Source organism: Pteronotus mesoamericanus, unplaced genomic scaffold (assembly GCF_021234165.1).
Source record: "Pteronotus mesoamericanus isolate MK-2021 breed Mesoamerican mustached bat unplaced genomic scaffold, CSHL_Meso_final scaffold_54, whole genome shotgun sequence".
Lineage (NCBI taxonomy): Eukaryota > Metazoa > Chordata > Mammalia > Chiroptera > Mormoopidae > Pteronotus > Pteronotus mesoamericanus.
The window spans coordinates 67,016,327-67,040,600 of record NW_026555321.1 but is presented as its reverse complement, the minus strand read 5'-3'; the positions used below and the strand labels follow the sequence as shown (position 1 = coordinate 67,040,600).

At 37.9% G+C, this 24,274-nt stretch overlaps 1 protein-coding gene across 7 annotated transcripts in view; it reads right to left on the bottom strand.

Moving 5' to 3' along the window:
• Nucleotides 1-24,274, bottom strand: part of LOC129088273 (hairy/enhancer-of-split related with YRPW motif protein 1) — a 315,682-nt gene that overhangs the window by 190,972 nt on the left and 100,436 nt on the right. For 2 of the 7 annotated variants that reach the window (XM_054595532.1, XM_054595529.1), the window contains exons 3-6: nucleotides 23,812-23,960; nucleotides 22,804-22,905; nucleotides 15,570-15,630; nucleotides 13,098-13,388 (exon numbers count right to left, since the gene is read on the bottom strand). In XM_054595532.1, the coding sequence (XP_054451507.1) occupies nucleotides 13,269-13,388; nucleotides 15,570-15,630; nucleotides 22,804-22,905; nucleotides 23,812-23,960 (432 nt within the window). In that variant the 3' untranslated portion in view covers nucleotides 13,098-13,268. Of the gene's footprint in view, nucleotides 1-6,315; nucleotides 13,389-15,569; nucleotides 15,631-17,121; nucleotides 17,164-22,803; nucleotides 22,906-23,811; nucleotides 23,961-24,274 lie in introns of those variants that run through there. The other 5 variants (XM_054595533.1, XM_054595530.1, XR_008530972.1 and 2 more) reach the window with 5 other exon arrangements.

Sequence of the window (24,274 nt, the reverse complement as noted above, 5' to 3'; positions counted from 1 at the left end):
CATTCACTAGCTTATGTGGCCCTTCGGAAAACAAATATTCTTAGAGTAGGACAATTTATTATCATAAACTTAATCAAATGACAATTCCAATTGGAGCTGTTTTTCCAGATATGATTTCATAGCGAGAGCACATCAAATATCCGCCCAGCACCTGGTAGGCAATAGTTGATCTAACAAATGCTTTCTTTCCCTAGACCTGCTAGTAATAACTATATACCTCAGGGTTACATGAATTCTCCAGCTCTATGTGACAATCTCGTCTACAAGGACTTGGATGGCCATTCCATTCCACTGGACATCATGCTGGTCCATTACCCATGCTGACTGAACGTGGAATGAGAAATCTGCAACTACTCTAGACACATGGTAAGTCATGTATGCTGGAAGGTGAGAAATAAACCCCACAAAAACACTGGGCCTTGGTAAAATTCTTGGGGCCAGTGGTCTGGGTTAGGTCAGGATATCCTTTCTTACCACTGGAAAAAAGCTCAATGCCTAGTGGGTCTCCTTCTTTTTTTAAATCCTTACCTGAGTATATGTTTAGTAATTTTAGAAGGAGAGGGGGGGGGGAGAGAAACAGACAGAGAGAGAGAGAGAGAGAGAGAGAGAGAGAGAGAGAGAGAGAGGAAAAGCAAGAAACTCTGATATGAGAAAGAAACACGGATTGGTTGCCTCCCCTCCGTGCCCCAACCAGTGATTGAACCTGCAACCTACGTATGTGCCCTGACCAGAGATCGAACCTGCAATCTTTTTGTGTACCAGCTGAGCCACTTGGCCAAGTCTCTAGTGGGTCTCTTTGAATTCTGGAGGCAACAAATACATTATCTGAACATGCTTCTCCAACTTTGCCAAGTAACCCAAACAGCTGCCAGTTCTGAGTGGGGCCCAGAACAAGCCATGTCTCTGCAACAGGTCCAAGCCATCAGCCAAACTATTCTATTGCTTGGCCTTTACAACCTGGCACATGTGGTGGTGGCTTAGAAGTATCTGTGCCACATACAGATGTGGAATGGAGACTCTGACAAACCTCTCCAGGTGGCTCACAGGGCAGAGTTGCAATAACCCTGAAAGACCGTGATGAAGGAATAGCCTCATAATGGGCAGAATGTTGAGCAGTGTACCCAAATGATCCTTTTGCCTGGACAAAAACATGTCGAAGGTATGGACTTATGTTGATTTGTGTGAAGTAACTAGTGATTTTGCTGGATGGCTAGAGGTTTATAAGGAACATGATTGGAAAACAGATGACAAGAAGGTCAGGGAAAGATATGTAAATAGACCTGTCTGAATGGACACAGAGAAAATAAATGAGTCACATGTGAATGATTTCTTCAGCAGAAAGGAATCTTAATAACCAGGTAACAAATAACCAGTCCCGTGAGCATCAGCCAACCTCTTTCCCTAGCCAGTCCTGCCCCTGGCAAATGGATTCAAGAATAAAATGGCCATGGCAACAGAGATGTGCTTCTGTCTTAGTAGTCAGAGGGGTATCTCAACATGTTCCAGACCACCAGTCAACTAGAAATATCACCATGGCAATAGGACCCTGACTTTTTGTGGGATGGAGCTTATGTATGGATTCAGAAACACTGACTTCTACTTGCCCAGGTTGATCTGGCTACCAACACTGCTATAGAGCAATGTGCCAAGAGCAGAGACCAGTACTAAGCTTCGAATATAACATCACTCCCTGGAAGAATCAGCCAGCTGATTATACAGAACCATTCTAAATCGATCTATTATCGCTGAAATAGATACTATGAGTATGGATTTACCTTCCCTGCCCACAAAGCTTTACCAAAACCACTATCCATAAACTTAGGAAATTTTACATTTGTTGTTACAGTACTCCACACAGCACTGCTTTTAACGAAAGAAATCATTTTACAGGAAATGATGTGGGATAATGGGCTCATGCTTATGGAATTCACTGGTCTTTCTAGTGCTGGACCTCCCAGACTAATGAAATTATTTTTTTTAAATTAAACTTTCTATTTTGATACCATTGTAAATACATATTCAATTATAATAAATAATATATCACCGTTTACCCAGTAGTCCCCATGGTAACATCTTATAAGACACAGGAAACTGATTTCACCAGTTTTTGTACAACTTTATCACATGTGGAGGTCCCTGTATTCACCACAGTCCAGTTGCAGGACAGTTCCAGCACCATAAGGACCCGTTGTGTTGTCCTTTTACGGCTCTCCATCTCCCTCCTGCCCACCTCATCTCTAACATTTAGCAACTTCTGATCTGTTCCCCATCTTTATGATTCTGTCATTTCAAGAATGTTATTCAAATGGAATCACATGGTACAATACATAACCCTTTGGGACTGGCTGTTTCCACTTAGTATGATTCCCTTGAGAGTCATTCAAGTTGATGTGTATCAATTGCTTGTTCCTTTCTATTGCTAAGTAATATTCCATGGTACAGATGGATCAAAGTTTGTCTAACCATTTTTCAACTTAAGGACATTTGTGCTGTTTCCAGTTTGGGCTATTCCTTGTAAAGCTGCTAAGAACTTTTGTGTACAAGTTTTTATATGAAAGTACTATAAGTTTTAATTTCTCTAAAATCTTTACTCTCTGCCTCTGTGTGCACTTATTTCCTTTGGGAGAACGCAACATCTCAACTAGGCCAGAGGACTTGTTGAGTCATCTACTCCTGGATGGGGCATCTACCATTCATTCTCTGTCCGTTGTGAACACCAGTTTCCAAAGCTTTAAATTGAATCAACACTGTTGAATTTTATGCCCAAATCCCTACAAACCAGGCTCCACTTAAATGTTAATTTCCTTTCTTTCCTGTTATTTAATGCCAATCAAAATAAACTTGAGAGTTTTAATCGTGTTACAAAATTTAATGTAATTAAAAGAAAAATTTAATATAATCTTAGAAAAAACAAAGTAAAATAAAATCCAAAGTAAAATAAAAAGTAAAATGAAAAAGGGAGTGAGGGTAACGAGCAAAAGCAAGACTTAAAAAAGATATATAAGTAGTGAAAGCTAATGCTGACCTGAGAAGTCGTAAGAGTCTGATTGCTTATAATAAAATCATATGACCACCCATGAAATAAATACACGCAGAATATTTTCCTCTTTTCCTTTAGAAAGGTGTACTATTATTTATAAGCATTTTATTGGTGTTGATAAAAGCTTACTTTTCCTAGAGATTTATATCTACTTTAATATACTCCTTCACTGTTTTTATATTAACTGGTCATTTCCTTTAAACATGCTCTGAAAATGCTAGATTGCACTGTGAAACTGAAGATTTCAGAAGATTTTTATTACAAACTCAGAAATAATGCTCCTAGAATTCTCTAATGTAAAACCAGGAGCATCATGGTTAAAACCAAGAATGATTTCAACATTCCTTTACATATTAGTTTTTAAAATACGGGTATAATTTTTAACTGACTTCTATGAAAACAGTGTTAAATAAAATTATATGATATTACTACTATATTAATTTAGCATACTTAAAAATAATATTAAAGATATGAGACTTTTTCCTGCTTATCATGAAACAAATCCATTAAATAAGCTGTATTTTTGGGTTTTCCCAGTATTCTGAAAATATAAAATATGTTTAAATATTCTGTGGTCTGGAGTATTCCAGCATTTTGGAATAAAAAAATACCAATAAAAGTATTCATGAAAAAGTGAAAATTAACATTTTAAAAATATTTGCATAAAATCTATTTAATATATCACTAAAATGAAACTATAAACTGCCTTGTAACATCAATATTCTATATAGATAAATAAAATGTTATTCTCCACCTTAAAATAATAAAATGTGCTATTGTGTGGCCTTAAAAACTCTTGCAAATCATTTTTCTCACTGTGCTGAAGAGTAACATGCCACCCTGTACCCTTAAGAAATAATAATACTCATAAAGTAGAAAACCAATTCTTTGCTCAACTATTGCCACCTTGTGGCTATAAAATGGGTGATCAGCTATACAGCACAGCTCCCAATCACCCTATCAGGTTCTACAAGTCTCTAACAACCTAAAAGGATTAAAGGTTTTAAATTTTTTTTTTTTAATTTTTAAAAAGAGACAAAGGTTAACACACTTACACTATATATTTTTTACTAGTCCTCCATACATGTTATGCTGGTTACAGAAATGAAAAGAACATGGTCCCTACCCTGGCAGGGGTGGGGTGGGGGTTTGGGCAGGAAACTAGTTGAACAGATTTGTACATCAATATTAAAGGTAATGAAGCAAAGGAAAAGAAAAGTCGGTAAGTCAGCATGGGAAGAGGGCACCCCTCCACACAGAACAATGGTATATTTCATGTCATTTAAACTTGACATTCTCTTAATTAGTAACCTTACAAAAATTTGAGATAAAAAATTCATGAACTGCCCTTGATTAAATTCCTACCTGAAGAGAAAAGTTCCTTTTAAGGATAACTTGCGTGGCTCTTGCTGACTATCACTTATTTCTGAGGTGTACATACAGACACACAAGTCGGCACTTCAAGGATAAGAATAAAATCAACGGGTACAGACATCCAGTAAGAACCATAATTGAAACCAACACTGACCCCAGAGCTTACACTCTGAAACACTAATAATGTATTTCAAAACTTACCAACCAGTTTGTGAGTTTTTAAGTATAATTACTTGTACCTAATTAGCTTATATTTATATATGCATATATAAAATCTCTGAAAGTTACCACTTTATAAAAATATACCCTCCAGTCTTGAGAAAATGAGGAAAAAAGAGAACTTTTACATTTCCCATAATAACCTTCAGTGCTCTTTAAATTTTTTAAAGCAAGCAAATATTGCTTTGTAAAATTAAATTTTTTCAAAACTCCTGAGCACACGATAAAATGAACTTTATTCATCCTTACGATACTTTTCAATTAAACAGCACCAGAAACTTCAAAAAGTAAAGTGAATCCCTGGCTGGGTGGCTTAGTTGGAGCATTATCCCATACAGCAAAAGGTTGCAGGTTTCATCCCTGGTCAGGGCTCATACCTAGGTTGCAAGTTCCACCCCAAGTCAGGCAGGCACAGGAGGCAACCTATCAATATTTCGATATTTCTTCCTCACATTGATGTCTCTCTCTCTCCCCTTCCTCTCTCTCTAAAATCAATAAAAATATCCTCAGATGAGGATCTTTTTAAAAAATAAAGTGAAGGTTTCTTTCACAAAATTGAATCTCTATCAACACCTAATAACTTCATATTTCTCATCATATATATACTAAGTCAGAAAAGCACTGAAAATTTCCAATTAACATTAAAATCAAAAGTATTTTCCTTTATCTTATTACTCTTATAATTGCTTTTGATCAATTATTATTCTGGATGACGTCACAACTGATATGCTCAAACCTGCACTATTTTTCACTTTAAAACTGTTTTTGAAGTGCAAATATGCACTACGTGTACAATTCATTCATTCACCCCCTTGGCAAACATTTACTGAGAGCCTACTAAGGGTCAAGCACTGTGCTGGATGCCAAGCAGAATTTTTTTTTCTTTTTTCTTTTGTAATCCAGGACACTACCAGTCTGTGAACTGTTTGGTACTGGTCCCCAAAGAGACAAGGAGAGAAACTGAGTTTGTTTTCATGCAACTTAGTATTGCCAGACATCCAATTTCACGTTTGCTGAATCTAATAATTTTTAAAAATCTGGCTCGGGTTTATGTCTATTTCTTCCATTTCTTTTATCTACTAATTCTATTTTATTTTATAAAAGTATTGCCTGAATCACATGGGAATTTTTTAAAGTCATCTACAGAGAAGTGAGGCACACTATTAGGTTATATTGTTTTGCTAAAGTTCACAGAGACAGAAATTCTCTCATTTACCTAGCTCCTGAATTAACGAACATGAAACTTGCACGGCAGGCACTAAGCACCACGCTAGAGCTACAGTCTAAAACGAGCCCAGCCTCTTCGGTGTGAGTCTCATTCGCCTCGAGTCCAGGACTCGCCCGCCATCGCCTCAAAAAGCCAAGAACAAAAGAGTGTGGATACGGCAGGTCCAGCACGTAAATGCCGCACAAATACACAACAAAAGGAGGAAAAACAATAACCACGCGCCCCGTTCCAAGTAGCTCGTGGGCCAAGAGGCCGGGGCCGCATTTCACTCACTAAGGCACGCCACGCCCCAGTACCTCAGCCCAAATGCTCAAGACCAGGCTCCGCCCCGATTCCCGGCTCCACCGCCTAAGTCAAGGGCCCGCCCCCGACTCTGGGCCGCACCCCCCCACGCCGGCTCCGCCCTACTCCCTGCCCCGCCTGCCGCGTTTCTGGCACAGCATCCGCGTCTCACCCTCGTCCGCCGGACTTCCTCTTTGCGCTGAAGCTCCGAGTGCCGCGCTAGGGCGCTCGCAAAGCCGCCAGGGCGCGTTCTACACTCTGTGGACTCAGAATTGTCGCCCCTGGAGCCACTCTCAGTGCCTACGCCTCGGCAGGGCCGAGAGAAGAGGTGCAAACGCAGGAAATGAACCTTGGAAGTCACGGCACTGGTCCGACATAGCGCCGCCATTACGGCTTCAGCTAAAACCTTTGACCTTTAACCTCTCCGTCAGCGTGCTGGTTACGGGTGGAGCAACAGAAGCTCCTCCCACTTGCTGCGAAGCACTAAACGTCCGCCTGAGTGGTGCAGACTGGGCGCGCGGGGAGTTAGAAGGGAGATAGGTAGCATTGGAAGACTTAAGTCGGTGATTAACGGTCACTTCTGGCGGACATCCGCTTCGTTTAGCGTGGAAAGCGTTTTTCATCCCAGGAATTTCTCCCTCTCAGGCATCCTGTGGGCCTTGTCCTATTGTAAGTTCTGTACTGGCTGGTCCCGCCGCCTTCGCCTGTGCCCCGGATGGGCGCAAGACTCTTCCCCTACCGCTTTTCAGGTGTTTGTTGGAACCAAAAATACTATCATGCACGCTATTTGCACTTCTTAATATGCCATATAGTTGACTACTGTAATTTTGTTCAGCTGCTCCCCCGACTTGGTAAATTCTGTAAGGGCAAGTATTTTGCTATTGGATGGTTGACACCGATTCAGACATTTGTGAAATCCTGGATTCAGCTTGGTTTTGCCTTTTCTCCCTTCAGTCTACCCACATTACAAAAATACTAATATTTCCGAGATGTGTTTGTCACCTCTTCCTATCTATAATCTTTCAGGCAATTGAGAGATTTCCTAATGTGCCTAAACAAGCAATACCAGAGCTCCCCCGCCCCCGTTCACTTTTCTTTTTTTCCAAATGTTAATTCCCAGAATTTGCCGACACTCTTCAAAACTGAGCATAACACCATACTTGAGGAAGTTTTGCGATTAAACTGTCCACCCATCTTCTACTCATCAATTTTATATTAGTTATGCGATTATTTATATGTAATTAGTTCTTTGTGGGGGAGGTGGCAAGTACCTTTTCCAATTCATTTACAAGTACTTTGACAGAAGGGATTTTTATGTATGACCACAACTCCTATTTTAATAATGTGTTCATGTTCTTCTCAGTTGTATATTCAGACAAAATACAGACCACTAGAAAATACACTAACCTTTGAATGGTGCATAATTGTATAAATCACATGCTTACAGATTTCTTATTAGCCAACTCTAAGATAATCCTTACAAATTCAGTAATGGGCTTAAGATAAATTCTACCCTAGGTAAGTTCTTCCTTCTTAGCACTTAAACCATTTATTTTCCTTGATCATTACTGAAGTCTTGGGTAAGACATTTTTGCATTATTCTATATGGCTGTTGCTACTTCCGTCTTCCCTTCAGGGAAAAGTGTGGTAAATTATAACAAGCATTGGCCTGTGACCTTAAGAACACTCAAGTCTAGTCCTGATTCTAATCCTGACCCCAGGCAAGCCAATTTAATGTTAATTTGTTTCCTTACTTGTAAAAACCAAGTTATTAGACCCTGTGTTAAATTTAAGGAAGTGTGTGTAAACTGAACTACATCAGTATCTACAGGATAAGTGGGATTAGTCATATCCCAGCTCTTAAATTCGATAGATTTATTATGTTCCTTTCCTGCCTCAGCCAGATAAATTTCTAGAAGATTGTGACAACAGGCATTTTGAGACTGATCCTCAAGTTTTTAATATATGAGTGAGTTCATGCCAATTGAATTCAGGTTTGCTAAGTTACCTGCCTTTGGTAGAGCATCAGAAGCATCGAATGAGAGGAACTGTAGAGGACTGGCCAAATCAGCAAGGAGATAGCCACACACTGTCCTTGCCTATTCAGTCACTGACTAATGTCAGCTCTAGTGCATTGTTTTAACCTCTTCATGGCATCTTAGGGATTCTGATCCTGCTCTACCCCTTGAACCACTCCTTCTTTAACAGGACTCTTTTTTTTCCCTTATAGCTTGCAAATTGTTAGTATGCTTTGTAAAAACATTAGTAATGGCTGATGGCAAGGAAAGTTAATAGAGAATAGTTCAAGTCCTGGCTTTACATTGCCTGCCTGTGAGCTCATCTATAAAAAGGTGACACTGCCATGACTGGTGTGGCTAAGTTGGTTAGGCATCGTCCCACAAAGCAAAAAATAGCTGGTTCCTTTCTGGCTCAGGGTACATGCTTGGATTGCAGGTTTGGTTCCTGGTTGGGGGCATACAAGAGACAACAGATCAATGTTTCTTTCCCTCTCTCTAAAAATGAAATAATAAAAATGTTAAAAAAGGTGACACTGCCACACCCTTGAGTAAAATACTAAAGGAAATGAGTGTATTGCACAATGCCCAACACCTACTGAAAGCTCAATAAATAATGAAACCAAGAGGCTTAGATGGAGGTGACCAGGTGACTAGAAATTCATGCCACTCAAGCATGCATGAAAACCTGGAAAAAAGGATAGGGCTAGCCGTACATTAGAGAGATACTAGTATCACTGTAAAGAGTCTTTGCAGCCAAAGAGATCAACAAGATTAATGATAACATATGTATTGGGTTGGCCAAAAAGTCCATTTAGTTTTTTCTATAAAAGACATTTTTCATTTTCATCAATAACTTTATTGATTTGGGTATTTTCAGTATGTTGGCTGTCTCCGGCCAGTCATGGAAGAATGTTGATCGCTCTCAATGTCTCAGTTTGATCACTGTCAACTTCAACTGGTCTACCCCACTGTGGAGCCTTGTCTAGTGAGAAATCTCAGCACGAAACTTCACAAACCACTTTTGACATGTTTGATCACCATGGCACCTTCTCCATACACTGCACAAATCTTTGCATTTCAGTTGCATATTTACCTTTATTGAAATAATAAAGAGTAACATGTTGAAAATGTTGGGTATTTTCTTCTATCTTCATTATTAAAAATGGCTACACAAAAATTCACCTATTTTGGTAAGCTGTTTAAAAATGCATGTTGATTTGACAGCTGTTGCAAGTACAATCTAACAAAATTGTTTCAAACAAAGATCAAGACAACTAAGCACTACCAGAACCATCTTAAGGAAAAAAACAAATGAACTTTTTGGCCAAACCCATAGAAGATGAGTGAGGATAGGCAATTACATTTAAGGACTTGGAAGAAAGGAATACCAGAAAATAGTCAAACTGGAAAATAAGACCAGAGACTCAAGCCTAAAATCCAAGGGGGAAACTTTAAAGCACATTGAAATGGAGAGTGTTAAAGTGAAAGATACTACATACCTAAAATATTCAAACAACAAAATTGTTCTAGGAACACCACAACAATAAAATAATCACTACTAGCCAGCTCATTAAGTAATATCAAAATTGCATATGAGAGTTGGCAAGAATTTTAGTTGACCTCTAGCATTTATTTATATATGAAATCCTGGCACATAACAGGCATATGCAGGCCCTGCCCTCCTATGGCTTACAAATAGTTATTTTGGATTATTTTTATTTCAGAATAGGAAAATTGTGAAATCTAAGGTTTGCAAGTTTACTTAAAAGTGATAATGCTTTCTTAACTGTCACCCAACATGGTCTCTGTAATTGATACAATGGGATAGTCACTAATGGCCAGATGTCTTTTTACTAAGGGCAAAATCTGGTTTTTCATTTCGGTTTTAAGAGCTATAAAGAAATGTATACAATATGATTGAGTTTATATAGAATTTTAGAAAATGCAAACTAGAGTGAGAGCAGATGAGATAAGTAGAAGAGGGGCAGGAGGGAGTGATTACAAAAGGGCATAAGGAAACCGGTGAATGGGACAATGGATATGTTGATTGTTGTGATGGTTTCATGGGTATATAAATATGTTGAAAAATATGTTGAAATGGCTTCAAATTTGAGCCATTTTTGTATTTCAATTAAATCTCAATAAAACTGCTTTAAAAAAAATGTGATTGTGACATAGGACCTTATGCAGCATCGCCTCTGACACAACACATACTGAAGATGCCTCTGAGTGGTCAGCATATAGCATTCTGTTTTGTTTTTGGTTTTTAAAAAGATTTTATTTATTTTTAGAGAGGGAGAGAAACATTAATCAGCTGCCTCTCAAATACTCCCTGACCAGGGATGAACCTGACCTGGAATCAAACCAGTAACCTTTCACTTTGCAGGACATGGCCCAACCGAAGCACACCAGTCAGGGCCTTTTTTGTTTGATACACTGATTGTTTTGTTTGATAGCTGCTTATGGTTTTTTCTATGTCTAGGACATGGAAGGGCCTGAGAAAAGTTACATTTTTCCTCAACAGATAGGTAATACATAGAAAAAGACCCATACCCAAATTATATAATATTTATTGTTTACAAATACTATACAAAAGAGAAATACACTGTGCATTTCTTAACAGACCCAGAAATAGTGATTCCAAGTTAAACATGCTTTTTCTCTATTTTGTTTCTTTGAGTTACTAAGATGATAATCCAGTGAGTTCTCACTTCCATTGATTACTTTGGTCTCAAAAGTATAAGAATTCCTGCTTTATTTCCCACAAACTCTATGAACCAAGGACATTCCTTTGTATGGAGAAGACAATTTCAGGGGTTATTTTATTCTCTGATGCTTCTTGAGTCCTCGAATATCTGAGATTTGCTCTCAAATTGCTGTTTTCTTAAAGTGACAAAACAATAGAACTGTAAGTTCATAACATTGAATCTTCCACAAAGATCATTTTGAATAATTTTTCTAAATCCACATCTATTTTATAAATTCATCCTCCCTCTACATTTGACTACTTTTAAGGGGCAATTTACTGTGCTGTAGATTAAGTCATTTTTAGATTAAATGTAGTGATTCTGATTTCTTCTTTCACAGCCATCTCAATACCCATATACACCCAATCCCATTTTCCACCCTTATTTCTATCACTTCTCCCCATAAGATAGAGACTTGAGGATAATTCACTTAACTAAACTGCCATCTTACTCCATTTTTGCCTTGTTGAAGAGACAGTAATGGCAGGATGCTTAGGAAACAATGATGAAAAGTTATTTTGTTAAAAAACCGAAATATGACAGTTGATAGAAAACTAACTTAACAGTTTATGCTGAGTAACCACAATATATCTATTAAAAAAAAAAAAACCAACAAATCCACTCCTCTGGGACAATGCTTCAATGACCCTTGCCTTAAAATCCTCTATAAGAAAATAATTTATAATATGTGCAATGATTTAAAGCAGATGGTTAAAAAAAAAAAGCCACCTCTTTTTTTAAATGGCATAGATACCCACTAATACAATTAGCTGTTTCCAGACCATTGGTCTCATAATAATATAAATATTGAGACCTATCCTATTGGTGTACAGAATTCATTAAGCTTTTCACACGTAATAGAGCAGAGCTTAAGTTGCATCCAAAGTGCTGACGAAAGCTCTAATAATAAAAGACAGCTTGTTATTTTATAGCTGTCAACACTGCATTTCCAAATGTGGTTTTCCTAAGATAATTTATGCTGAAGTAAATCTAGTCATGCTTTATACGAATGCTTTAGGTCACTCCAAGCTTGGCAATTAACGTTTGGCATAAACAATAATATAAAACAATCACAATTTGATAAATAACAAATAGACAGCATTGTAGGCATAACAATACACAGCATAAAGAAAAGGTAGTAGTGATGAATAAGTAACTATTAGAATTAATAGAGCACCATTGCCTCAATGCAGAGATTTCCAAAAGCTTTGGTGCATTTGCCCTGATACTCAGTTTTTGAAGTAGGGGGCAATGTCTGCAGAATCATTCGATAATTTTTAACACATTGAAAACATGTAAGTAGAAAATGAGTTGATTTTTATTAATGCATTAAATCCTCTGGAGTTATCACCAACCCCTCCGTATAAAATTTTTTCAAGTTAAATTAGTCTGTGTGCTTCTTATTTTTAAATGGTGCTAAATGAACTAAATGAAGACAGGGATGTTTCCCCTAATGTGATTGATTTTAACATTTTTATCTATAACTAGATCTAAAAACTTTCCAGCTTTTGAATTGAATATTTGATGAGAGTGTTCCTATTTCAACCTATTGATAATACAACATGCTCGATTCAAAGTAAATATGCAATTTACTCTAAAACTCAAATTTAATCTGGTGAAAAATAGGTTGATGTAAGTGGCATAAGAACCGAACATTGAAATGATTACTTTCACAAATGGTGACAAGGATGTGAAGGGTCCACTCTCCAGTCACTAAAGAGTTTGAATTACTGTACATACTTTCACTTACAGAACTCTAATAAGTGGGATGTAGGGCTGATTTACTTAGTCTGGTGTCTTCAGACACCCAAGATATAAGATGACCTTATACCAAAACAGTGTCTACTCAAAAATAATTTTTGTAGCTGGTATTTCTTCCCTTGGAGGTAAAGAAAATTATGCCAAGACTCTGAATAACCAGGATTCAGAAAATTTAAAGGAAAAATTTCAGTTAGAAATCAAATATACAGAGGTACCAAAAGGAGGGGGGAAAAAAATCACGTAGAAACGAAGATCAAATTGGCATCCCTGATCCAGAGCAATTCGGTAAAGTAGGAAAACCATTATGATAACTTGCTGCCATTCAGTTCATTTTAGTGAGGGTCCCCAGGTATACTACACATGTTTTTGTAATGGTGCTTCCTAAATAAAGGGCCTGAAATGCATATTGAAGGGTGTTTCCCAGGTACAGAGGTGAAGATATTTTTATTTTGTTCAATCCACAGACTATTTGGTCAAAGAAATATGTAAGGCTAAATAAAAGCGCATGGGGTGGGAATTCACAGCAATGAACATTGACAAGATGTGCTTGGGTCTCGCAGGCAGCATCTGGCAGTGGGTAGCAGAACAAAGGCAGGACCTCACGGGCCCTCCCGAGTCTGTTCTGGAAGAGGTTCTGTGGCTGTGGTGCTAGCATTGGCAGTTGAATTCAAGACTTCTCCAAAATCACCACCGGCAGGCTTGTTCCCTCCTACTTTAGACTTTTTAGAAAGTTCAGAGAGAAAAAAGACATCATGAAACATACATTTAACTAAATCTGCACAAAGTAACTCAAATTTTTGCTTTGGAGAACATATCAGGAACCCAATAGCTCAGTGGTTAGTTATTTTACACATTGGGAGTTTAGTACTATTGCAGTGTTCAATGCAGTTCAAAGAAAAACTCGTAGTCTTCACTGCTGACATACTCAGGTTTGTAGATTCTGCCTCTCTTCCTTTTTTCCCCTATCTGCTGATTGTTCTTCACAGGGAAATCTGTCTGAAGAACTCTGAAAGGCCTATTCTAAAATGTGAGTTGAATTCTCTATTTGGATGACACTTTGTAGTCCATCAAATTGTGCATTCAGCAACACTCATTCACATATATGACTGACTACAACAAAGGAAAGGAACATACCTATCTTCCCTAGTTACAGTGTCAGCTTTCTAACCCACTGCTAGTTAAGAGTGTGGCCCAAGGATGCAGACATCACTTGGGAGCTTGTTAGAAATACAGAATCTCAGCCTTACCTCCCAACCTTCATCTACCGAACTGAAATCTGCACTTTAACACGACCTCTAGGTGCCCCCTACACATTGTATAGTGTGATGTACTACTACAACTTACCTGGCCAGAAACTGGGTCAATAAATGTGTCGCAATGAATACATTTATACAATATTTTATACTTTCGAAGCCCTTACACATGTCACTTCATCCTCAATAACACTGATGTATCTATGTTACATCTCCTTACTGAACAACAGGGAAGTGACTATATTGAGAAACCAATCAGTGACCAAGATACAACTCACAGTGGGTTTAACTTGACCCTGCTCTGGCCAGAGACTCATTAACAACTGGAATCTAGCTGAAATTTCCCTTCTCACTCCCTTTTGGTCTTTGATCCAAAATCTTTGGAAAATGTGAATAGCTTGTATCCACTGTACATTAATCTATTAAGACACATTCCCTGACCATAAAAAAATGTTAAGACTTCTTATAATTCAACATGTCTAAGACAACTCCTCAGGCACCTGGGAGTAATTGTGATCTGGCGATCTGTTCCTGTCTTGTTCCATATCTGATCAATCACTACCTTTTGTCTGTTGTTTCTAAATTCTAAACATCTCTTGACTTTGTCCCATTGGTACTACCTTAATTTTCCATCACCTTTGGCCTGGATTACAACCTAACAGTGTTTGGTTTTCTCTCCATAAGCAGACCCTGCTTCTGTAATTTAAAAATAAGGGACTACATCATAGTTCTGAAAAACTAAATCTGAATATTTGTTTTTAAGTTGATTTATATAAAACATTTAAGATATTCATTTTAACTCTTAAAAAATATTCACCATAATTATCAGAATTAGTTTTGGAAGAAATGAACATATGGGCTTTGCCCAAACTCTGTAGAGAAGACTAGGCAGTGGATGGGAACTAAATAACCATTCTGGTGACTTGTGATCCTAAGAATGGATGTCTTTAAAATTTTGAATATAATCTTGAAGATAATATAATTTACAAGTTAATAAAGCTAATCATTATGGGAAAATGTCCACTTTCACTGAAATCAAAGCAATCAAAAAATAAAACTGAATCATCAGTGATGATCACCATAGTATCATCATCATCTTAAGAATGTCCAATAATTGAGTACTGAACAAACAATATCCATTATAAGGCATATGTAAGCAACCATTACAATAATATTGAGAAAGAATACTAAACAATATAAAAGATGTTTATGATGTATGGTTAATTCTTTTTTAAAAACCATATTAGCAATCTTGTATACATATAGCACTCTGGGTGGTAGGACCAATTTTTCTGTTTTATTTTTGTATTTTCCTATATTTTTTATTTTCTACAATAAAATTTATATTAAATGTTATCCAATTACAAAAGTACTTGAGATGCATAATGCTAAAAGCATCACAGGCTTCTAAAGTAAGATTGTTTTTTAAATCATGCATTTCTTTTCAGCACTTAGAATACTACTTCCATGCTACAACATACAGTAAAAAAAAACTGATTAAAAATTGATCACCTTAAATGTCCATTAATCATGTAAAGAATAAAATTATTAAAGTTCTTATTTTAGAAGGAGATAGTAATTTGAGTAATTGACCCACAACAAAGAAAGTTCAGACACTAAAGAAGATAACACAAAGACCCTGTTCACCTGTCTACTTGCCTTTAAGTTTTCAACCTTTTCTTCAAATGATTTGAAAGTTGGAGAGTTTCTGTGGAGAGAGAAAAAGAAACAGTAAAATCATGAACACTGAAAAATAACCCGACCGATTTTAAAAACATCATTAGTTGATTGTATTCCTCTTAACTGTTACTGTCAGCAAAAGAACAGATGTATTTACCTATACCACAGGTGTGTGGGCATACATGCAAATATGCATTATATAAGATTATCCACTTCTGACCTAAGATTTCTACAACGATGCTTTTGATCCCATGAATAGAGCCAGTTTTAGACATATAAATATAGAAAACTGTCAAGTACCTGTGTGACAAGAAAACAAGTCAGGTAACATCAATTCTGTTACTTCCCCAACCAACTTGTCACAGTGCCAGAAAATGCCACTATTAGGTCAGTTTAATTTTTGTTAAGATACCATGCTCTAGAACACATGTTTAGGTTCACTTGTTGCCTGGTACAATTCCTACATGAACCTACATCACCAATCAGAACAAGTAGAACAGAAGAGGTCCCATAACAAGAATCAGGTTCCCAGGGGGCTTCCTAATAGGGAAAAAAAGACGAAGGAAGGAGTACAAAAACGTGGCTCAGCCTCTTCACAAAGCTGCCCCACTGACACAAGCTCTCTGAGCCCATGGAAAGCCTCTTCCACACCTTCACATTAACCCACATTCATCAAAGAGGTTCAGAGTGCCTACACTGATCCCATCGGGGTGTCTGAAGTTTTTATACCATCAGCCCAACCTTGAATATCCTTCCTGCTACCAAGATGAAAAAAGTGAGAATGAGAACAGGGGCTCCCCCCCTCCCAGTGATGATGGGCAGCCATTCCCGAAGTGTGGTCCTCGGACCAGCTGCATCACAATGCTCTCAGGAAGCTGTTCACAATACTGATTCTCAGGTCCCACCCCACGCCAACAAAATCAGAAACTAGATGGAAGGGTAGCAAGCATGGGACTTTTAACAAGCCCTCCAGGTGGTTCTGTTCTACACTGACATTTAAGCCAAATACACTGTTAGGGACCCTCTGCCTGCGTCTCTAGAGAGGTAGATGAGGTTATAACAGGAACCATTTGCAAATGCTTCTTGATGAAAGAGGACAGAAGAATTAAATCACAGGTGGCTCCAAACATCACAATGGGATGAGGGACCTGGAAATGGGAGGGTGGAGAAAGGCTATTGTGGTAAGTTACTGCGGACAGAGGTCCAGGGCACCTCTAGCCGTAAAGAGCAGGTTTATTAGATGAGTTATGGTCACATTATCAATGAAACAGATTTCAGATACAAAACAATAGATTTACAAAATAAAACAATAATTTTCTTTTTTTAAATCACAACATTTAATGGAACTCTTGCACCCACCCTAACATTATGGGAAGAGCAGATGAAAAATGATCCAGTGTTAAACATGTACCTTGTTTAGAACTCAAGATACCTACACTTCAAAACAGCTCAAGTAATCATCTCCATAAAGAATAAGAAAAACAGAAAACCAACTGCATTTTGTAAAAATATACTTTACCTCATAGCAGGCATGCTAATTGAATGTTGAATGGAACGTATACTAAGGCAGCGTTAAAAAGAGATAGGAATGAAGTTAGTACAGTGGTGATTAGGCATTATAAAATAAACAAAACTTTGCTTTCTAGAGGTGTTCCTTTGGCACCATGAAGAATTATCTACTTTTTGAGGTGGAGGGGTTCAAACTTATTCCAACATAATTTATTTTTATTCCTGAGCCAATTTAACCCCAGTAGTTAACAGAGCTAATAATTCAGTCTTGCAGTTTTTATAGCCCGTTGGAAACTGTATAGTGCTTTCACCTCTATTGGTCATTGAGCATGAAGGCTTAGAAGTTAAATGACTTACCGAAGGTCACAGCAGAATCAAGATGGAATTCGGGGCCTTTGGGACTTCTAATTTAGTGTTCACCACCTCCCCTCAAAAACCAATGCACACACATACATGTATACACACACTACAAACCAGACCAAGGAAGGACTCCTCAGCCATCTTTCTCCTAAACATTTGTTACTGGAACAGTAAAGTTCAAAATAAATCACCTATCTGGTGATGTTAAGTGATTTACATATCCCTCCTTAGTAGCAGGAGTCTCAATTTTCTAATAAGAGACACTTGTACTTCATGCCAAGTAAACTAACTTATTTTTTTTAAGATTTTATTTATTTTTAGAGGGGACGGGAGGGAAAAAGGGAGGGAAAAAGAGAGGGGGAAAAACATCCATCAATGTGTGGTTGCCTCTCGTGTGCCCCCAACTGGGAACCTGGCCCGCAACCCAGGCGTGTGCCCCAACGGGAATCCAACCAATGACCCTTTGGTTCACAGGCCCACATGAATTCAATCAATCCACTGAGCCATACCAGCCAGGAGGTAAACTAACTGTTCTCAATGGTCATTCAAATAACATTTGGCCCATTTTACTAAGACCAACTTCTTACTCAAGGGCAACGCAGTTCACTGACTGGTCGGGTTCAAGGTTACCTACTCTCAGATATCTCCCATAGAGGGCACTTCACAAGATAAAAGTCCATTCTTGGGCTCACAAAGTCACTGTATCCTCATGATATTGTTACTATGCTTAGAATAGTTTGATCACTGACACATCTTTGGTAAATAATTTACTTTGGGTAAGTTGGACAGTCCAAGATATTAATTCTCTATTCTTTTTACATATTGTGTGTTTATGACTTTTCTCAAAGACTCAGTTATAAGGGACAATGTGTTTCAAATATAGCTCCCCAAACCTAATTTTGCATAAATATGTAATAATATGGAGTAGGAGCTTGATACAAGTCGAGACATGTGGCAATTGGCGTGGTCAAGATAATCAGTAAACAAACCACTTAGACACCTTTGTACTTAATGTCTTCATAACACTGGAAATATGCACATAGCTCAGCATTCTCTCTATCCTAGAAGAATGAAAACCTATTCTGGGAGGAATTTGCTAATTCTTCTCCTGCTTGATGCTGGATCCATATTTGAAGGATGGAAATTAATAAAAATCACCCCTCTTAGTTTACAAGAACTCCACATGTTACTAGTCCTTCCCTGGACTGTAAAGAAGCTGCCTACAGCCACATTGCCACAATCATTTCTGCCATCATCATATGACACCTGGACCACAGCTAACCTCCAGGTGATCTACAAACTCATGGGACTAAATGAAGGAAAAGAGTTCAGACAATTGAGATTCTTGTCCATAAATAATTAGGGCACTCAGCCTCTGTCAGTTAGTGGTAGATACTTGAGCTTACATGTGGTGGAAAACATTTTTTGGGACCAGGTGCCAGCTGCAAGAATGCAGAGCAGCCCAAAACAAGTAAAAAATATCTAGAGATTTATACAAAGAAACACACATAAAAAAAAGAAATTTCCTTTGGAAATACAGACAAAGTTAATTAGCACTTCCTCTCAAATATATAAAACTACTTGACTAATAAGGCTCCTGAATTGTAATAGTATGCTATTAATAACACCAAAATCAATGTTTAACACAAGAACCAAGTGGAATGAGAAGACTCTTTTAAGGTTTCTCTCAAAAATATTAAAGCATGAGTCAGTGCTTACCACATATGTGTAGAAATTAGCAAAGGGTGGTTATGAACACACCACCTGAGGGAAAAGCTGGCTGTCCCCAGATGGCCTTCCAGGATGACGTTCATTACCACATCCCAAGCCTGGTCCTCAACCTCGCTGCACCTTATTCTCATGGCATCAAAAACAGGTTTCTCCTCCTCTTCCTTCTCCTCTTCCTCACATACCCACCCAAGGCTTAAGACAGATATCTACATCCCAAGTGTAATGAATGATTGACAACATAAAAAAACTGTTGCTGAATCCAACAATTCAATTCAGCAAAATATCCATAATTCCTTCACAGAGTGAAATCACTGCTACTTGTCTGCTGGTTAAGCATGGACCCAGAACAAAGGAGAGTTAAAAGGATTAACCAACTATTTCAAGGACCTTCTGCATCCTCAAAAGGATGTGCTGTTGGGAGTGAAACACTAAAAATCTATCCCAGCTCCCTCTCCTTGGACTGTTCTCAGGGGTTACATGACCAGTAACTGTCTCTGTGACTCACCAATTTAAAAAATGTTGTTTGCTTAATATGTTTCCCATTATATTTCACATTTTTTTTATTATATATGAGCACATTAAGTCAGATTACAATAAGGACTTCTTGACCTAGAAATTATTTCGTACAGGACTTTACCCAATTTTTAATCTGTAAGAATTAATTAAAAAATTTAGCTTTCCAAAGAATCTAATTTCTCTTGTTTCTAAGTCTGAATCAAAAGCCTTACTTTAACTTTCATGTATTGATATGCAATATATTATTCATTAAAAACAGGACTGAAAATGGCAGAGAATATAATCTGTATCATTTTTTAAAAAATGAAAGAAGTGACTGCATAAGGAGCTGGAGAAGAACAACAACACTCAAGTTTTTCTAGCGAATCAGTAAGATGACACATGGGACTCTACCTTGTGTGCATTTGCTCAATATTTTTTTAAAGATTTATTTATTTATTTTAGAGCAAGGGGGGAAAAGAAGGAGAGAGGGAGAGAACATCAGTGTGTAGTTGCCTCTCATGCGCCCCACCAGGGACCTGGCCTGCAACCCAGGCATGAGCTCTAACTGGGAATTGAATTGTTGACCCTTTGGTTCTCAGGCTGGTGCTCAATCCACTGAGCCACACAAGCCAGGTCTCAATATTTTTAAAGGTAGAGCAAAAGAACAGTGATCATACTGATGAAACATCATTTCTCATCAGCACTTACACATTTTTATACTTGTGTTCGTATTATATCTAACATTGTTTTGTTAACCAGGTATTAACAGGGCTCTCCCTTCCCTAACTCCTTTCCAGTCCTCACTTCCTTCCCCAACTCCATCCACTCTAAGATTTTAAGGTCTTTCGGTATAGTAATCATGTCTAGTTCTACTTTGGACCTGCCCCCAGTAGCCACTCTGATGTTAGCAGGATGGATGATGGGACTGAATATATATTCGCACATAACTCACATAACTTTAGATAAATCTGCCTAACAGTTGCTTGGAACACTTAGGCCATTTTTAATTGAACACCAAAGATACAGAATCACCTCCTGTCACTGATTTCTTGCTTTTTTTTAAAGCACAATTTTAGCTTTAAATGGTTCAATATTTGGAGATGACTTATCCTTATGATTTACTCTGACATCCAGGGCTAAGTGTCCCTAGGACAGAAGCGCCTCAGCTGTAAGTACCTATTTGCTTAAGAAATGAATAGCGACACAGGGAGTGACTGAGAAGACAATTTGCATGAACAGAACAAAGATGGTAACTACTCATCATCCTTCTGGCTGCACTCTGAAGACCTTCCCCCCACCGAGGCTTCCTCTGACCAATGACCAGATACATGGTCTGTGTGGGAGAGGAGAAGTCTGTATTGCAGATTCCTCCTATAAACAATGGTTTGAGCTGACATCTTTTTGATCAGCCTTTTTTGGCCTAACACTTTATTTTCCCTTTTACAACCATAGAATTTTCTTGTGTACACAGTTAAAGAATATAACTATGGTAAAAAAAAAAATAATAGTAAAATCTATAAGCTAATAAGATAGGTACTAAAAAGTAATAATATATTTTATAGTACACTTAGTATAGTATATTTTATCTTATATATATATTGCAGTATACATATTTTATCTTATATATTTTACCATATACATAAAAATATTCAGAGTTAGCTGTATAAGATAGAAGATTACCAGTGTGAGCCAGTCTATTATGAATGCACAATAGGGCTTTCCATAATGGGATGGGTAACAGACCCACCCTTCCAAGAGCACCAAAGAAATGACAGCAGCAAAAACAAACAAAGTCAGACATCAAAAGGGAGGAATTCTGCATGCCATGGTAGAGATGCTTCTTTTAAAAAAAAAAAAAGTAAAAATGAAATGTCAAAATTATTTTCACAGCCCTTATACCACAGATTAAATTTTTTTAAATGTATCCATTACCCATGGTATACAAGAAACCCTCCCTTTAAAAAAAAAAACACAAAAAACAGGAATAGCACTAGAGAGGAAAATATTCCAAGTGCAAGAAAATTATGGAGTAGAACACGACCAGCCAGCGTGGCATCACAACCTAAGGAAGCACACTTGTGTCAGACGACCACTGAGTCACAGAGCTCAGACTCTCCTTACCTAAAGGAGTGTGAAAAGACTTGCAATCTGCAAGAAGCCAGAGTAAGCATTAAAAAAGAAAGGAAGTTCGTGTAAACCTAAACCAATTAAATCACCTACTTTTTAAAAGTTGCACAAAGTTTTAACTGGATTCTGAAATGCTACAATGTTGAGTGGGCACAAAAGGAAATGAGAGGACCTGAGAGGTGTGCATGCCACCGTCAACAGGGTTCAATGACACTCTGTTCATTTAGGTATTTTGAGTACACAGTCTAATACTCAGATTGTCAAACTTCTGCAGCCAACAAAATTCTGGTTGTAAAATCTACTGTCCCCGCAAATGAAAAACAAAAAGTCATGCAATCTAATCTAAGTGTGGTAGGGGTGCACAAAAGCATCAGGAGGTGGGTTTATCACAATAGCCAGAAAAATTTTGCAGACTTATCTAAAATATATAGAAATGTAAAATAAAAAGCAACAACACAAAATCAAGATTTGGGTGTAAGCAGGAACACCCAAATGACTTAAAAATGCACTTAAAAATGACTGCAAATCAGTGCACAAGTGAGCATGGTATAGTGACAGCATGATGTAAAACATATCATAGAGAAGGAAAGCGGGTCTCAGGCCGTGCACGCACTTCGGTGCTCCTGGACTCACCACCAGTGAGACACCAGGCTTGGCCCAGGACCACAACTCGCAACCACGAGGGACATATCCTGTATGATCAAGAAGGACTCAAAGGACAAAAGTTTACAACCAGAATTGATCAAGAACCTCAAATGACTCCACAGGTGACCATTTTGAACGCTACGCCTTAAAAGTTAAGACAGCCAGACCTAAAGGAACTGAGACGATTTTTCAGGCCCTGGTTTGATGTAATGTCTACCTGCCCTGGAATGGAAGCCACTGTCACCCAGAACCAGAGTCAGGATACTAAGGCTACCATAGCATATTGCTATTTGCCTCAGACAATTAACAAGCAAGAAAAAATAGGACATACTTAACATCTTCCAACTTTTTGGTGATGACCGATCCCACAGATGCAAAAGCAGCAGAAGCCTTCTGTCCAGCTTGAGACAAAGTTTCAGATGTCCTCTTGTATCTATATCAAATTATCAAAGAACAAAACAAAGTAAGCTAAACCCTTTCTTTCTAGAACATCTAAAATCCTTCACAACCACCAGGTCAGCATCATCATAGCATCTAAATCTTTAACCATTGCTTCGGGCACAACCTTTTGTGTTGCCCCAGGATGGCCAGAATGATAGAGACCTGTGCAGGGCCAAGACAGTTAAGGTTAGGCCTAAAAATAGTCCCAGAACAACAATGAAAATGAGCCAGAGGCTGAAAAAAAATGACACCTCTTATCCTTTCCTTTGCCAGTTAGGCCAAACAAAACAAAATGACATCAAATTCCTCACATGCCTTTTACAAGTTTATCTCCTAAAAGGGGGCTAGAAAATTATCTAAATGAATTGAATAAGCACAAAGAATTTTTTTAATGTTTCATGTCTACAGAGCTACAAAGTAAGGGCTTGTGAACTCCCAACAGAGGATGTAAAGGTACAATATTGAAAATAGCTGTGACGAGTATGATATTTGCTGGGACCCAAAGGTATGATTTACCAGCTCCCTCTTTTCAACTCCCCAGTGATTATCAAAGGGGAAACAAAAACAAAACAAAAGGATATGATACCTACAGCAAAGGTCAAGAACCCATATTATAAAAAAGAATTACCTTTTACAGATCAATATTAAAAACAAATAGCAGTTAATGGTGACACAGTCACAGGAAAGTTTCCTGTGTGTTTTCCCATTGCCTCCGTGCATGGGTAGAAAGTTACTAGGTGCGTGCTCCTCCTTGCACTGGGAAACAAAATGCATCATGATGATGTCATATCAAAAGTTGCAGAATTGTCCTCATTGCCTTTCTGTCCCCCTCCCCAGAAGAAAGGATCAAAAATGCCCTTTACATTCTCTAGAACAGTGTGTGACCGAGGGAACGTACGCTGGTGTTGCAGTCACATCTTGCCACCCTTTGGCAATGTTCTGTTTTAGTTCCTGTAGTGAATTGATTCCAAGTTTCCTCTTGATCTCTGCTAGATGCTTCTCTTTTGCGGCCAACACCTGAGAGAGAGTCTGGATTTCTTCTTCCACCTGCGAGGAAGATGTTGAGGTAAGCACACAGCAAGGTCATTTGATAAGTTAAGATTATCAGTATAAAACTGTACTCAAAATTCTCAGGTCATTTTGAAACATTTTTTTATTCATTTATCTGTCTCTTTAAAAATAAGACAGAATATATTGTTAAATAAACTAGTTATGTGCTTATCTCTCCTGTATGGCTTCTCTTTTCTCTTCTACATATTTCCATGTTGAGTTGTCCTCAGTGGTCCTTAACCCTCTCCCCGCTGTCCCTATAATTCCTTACTCAGCTATCTCACAGAGGCTTAGGACTAGAATCTCTTCAA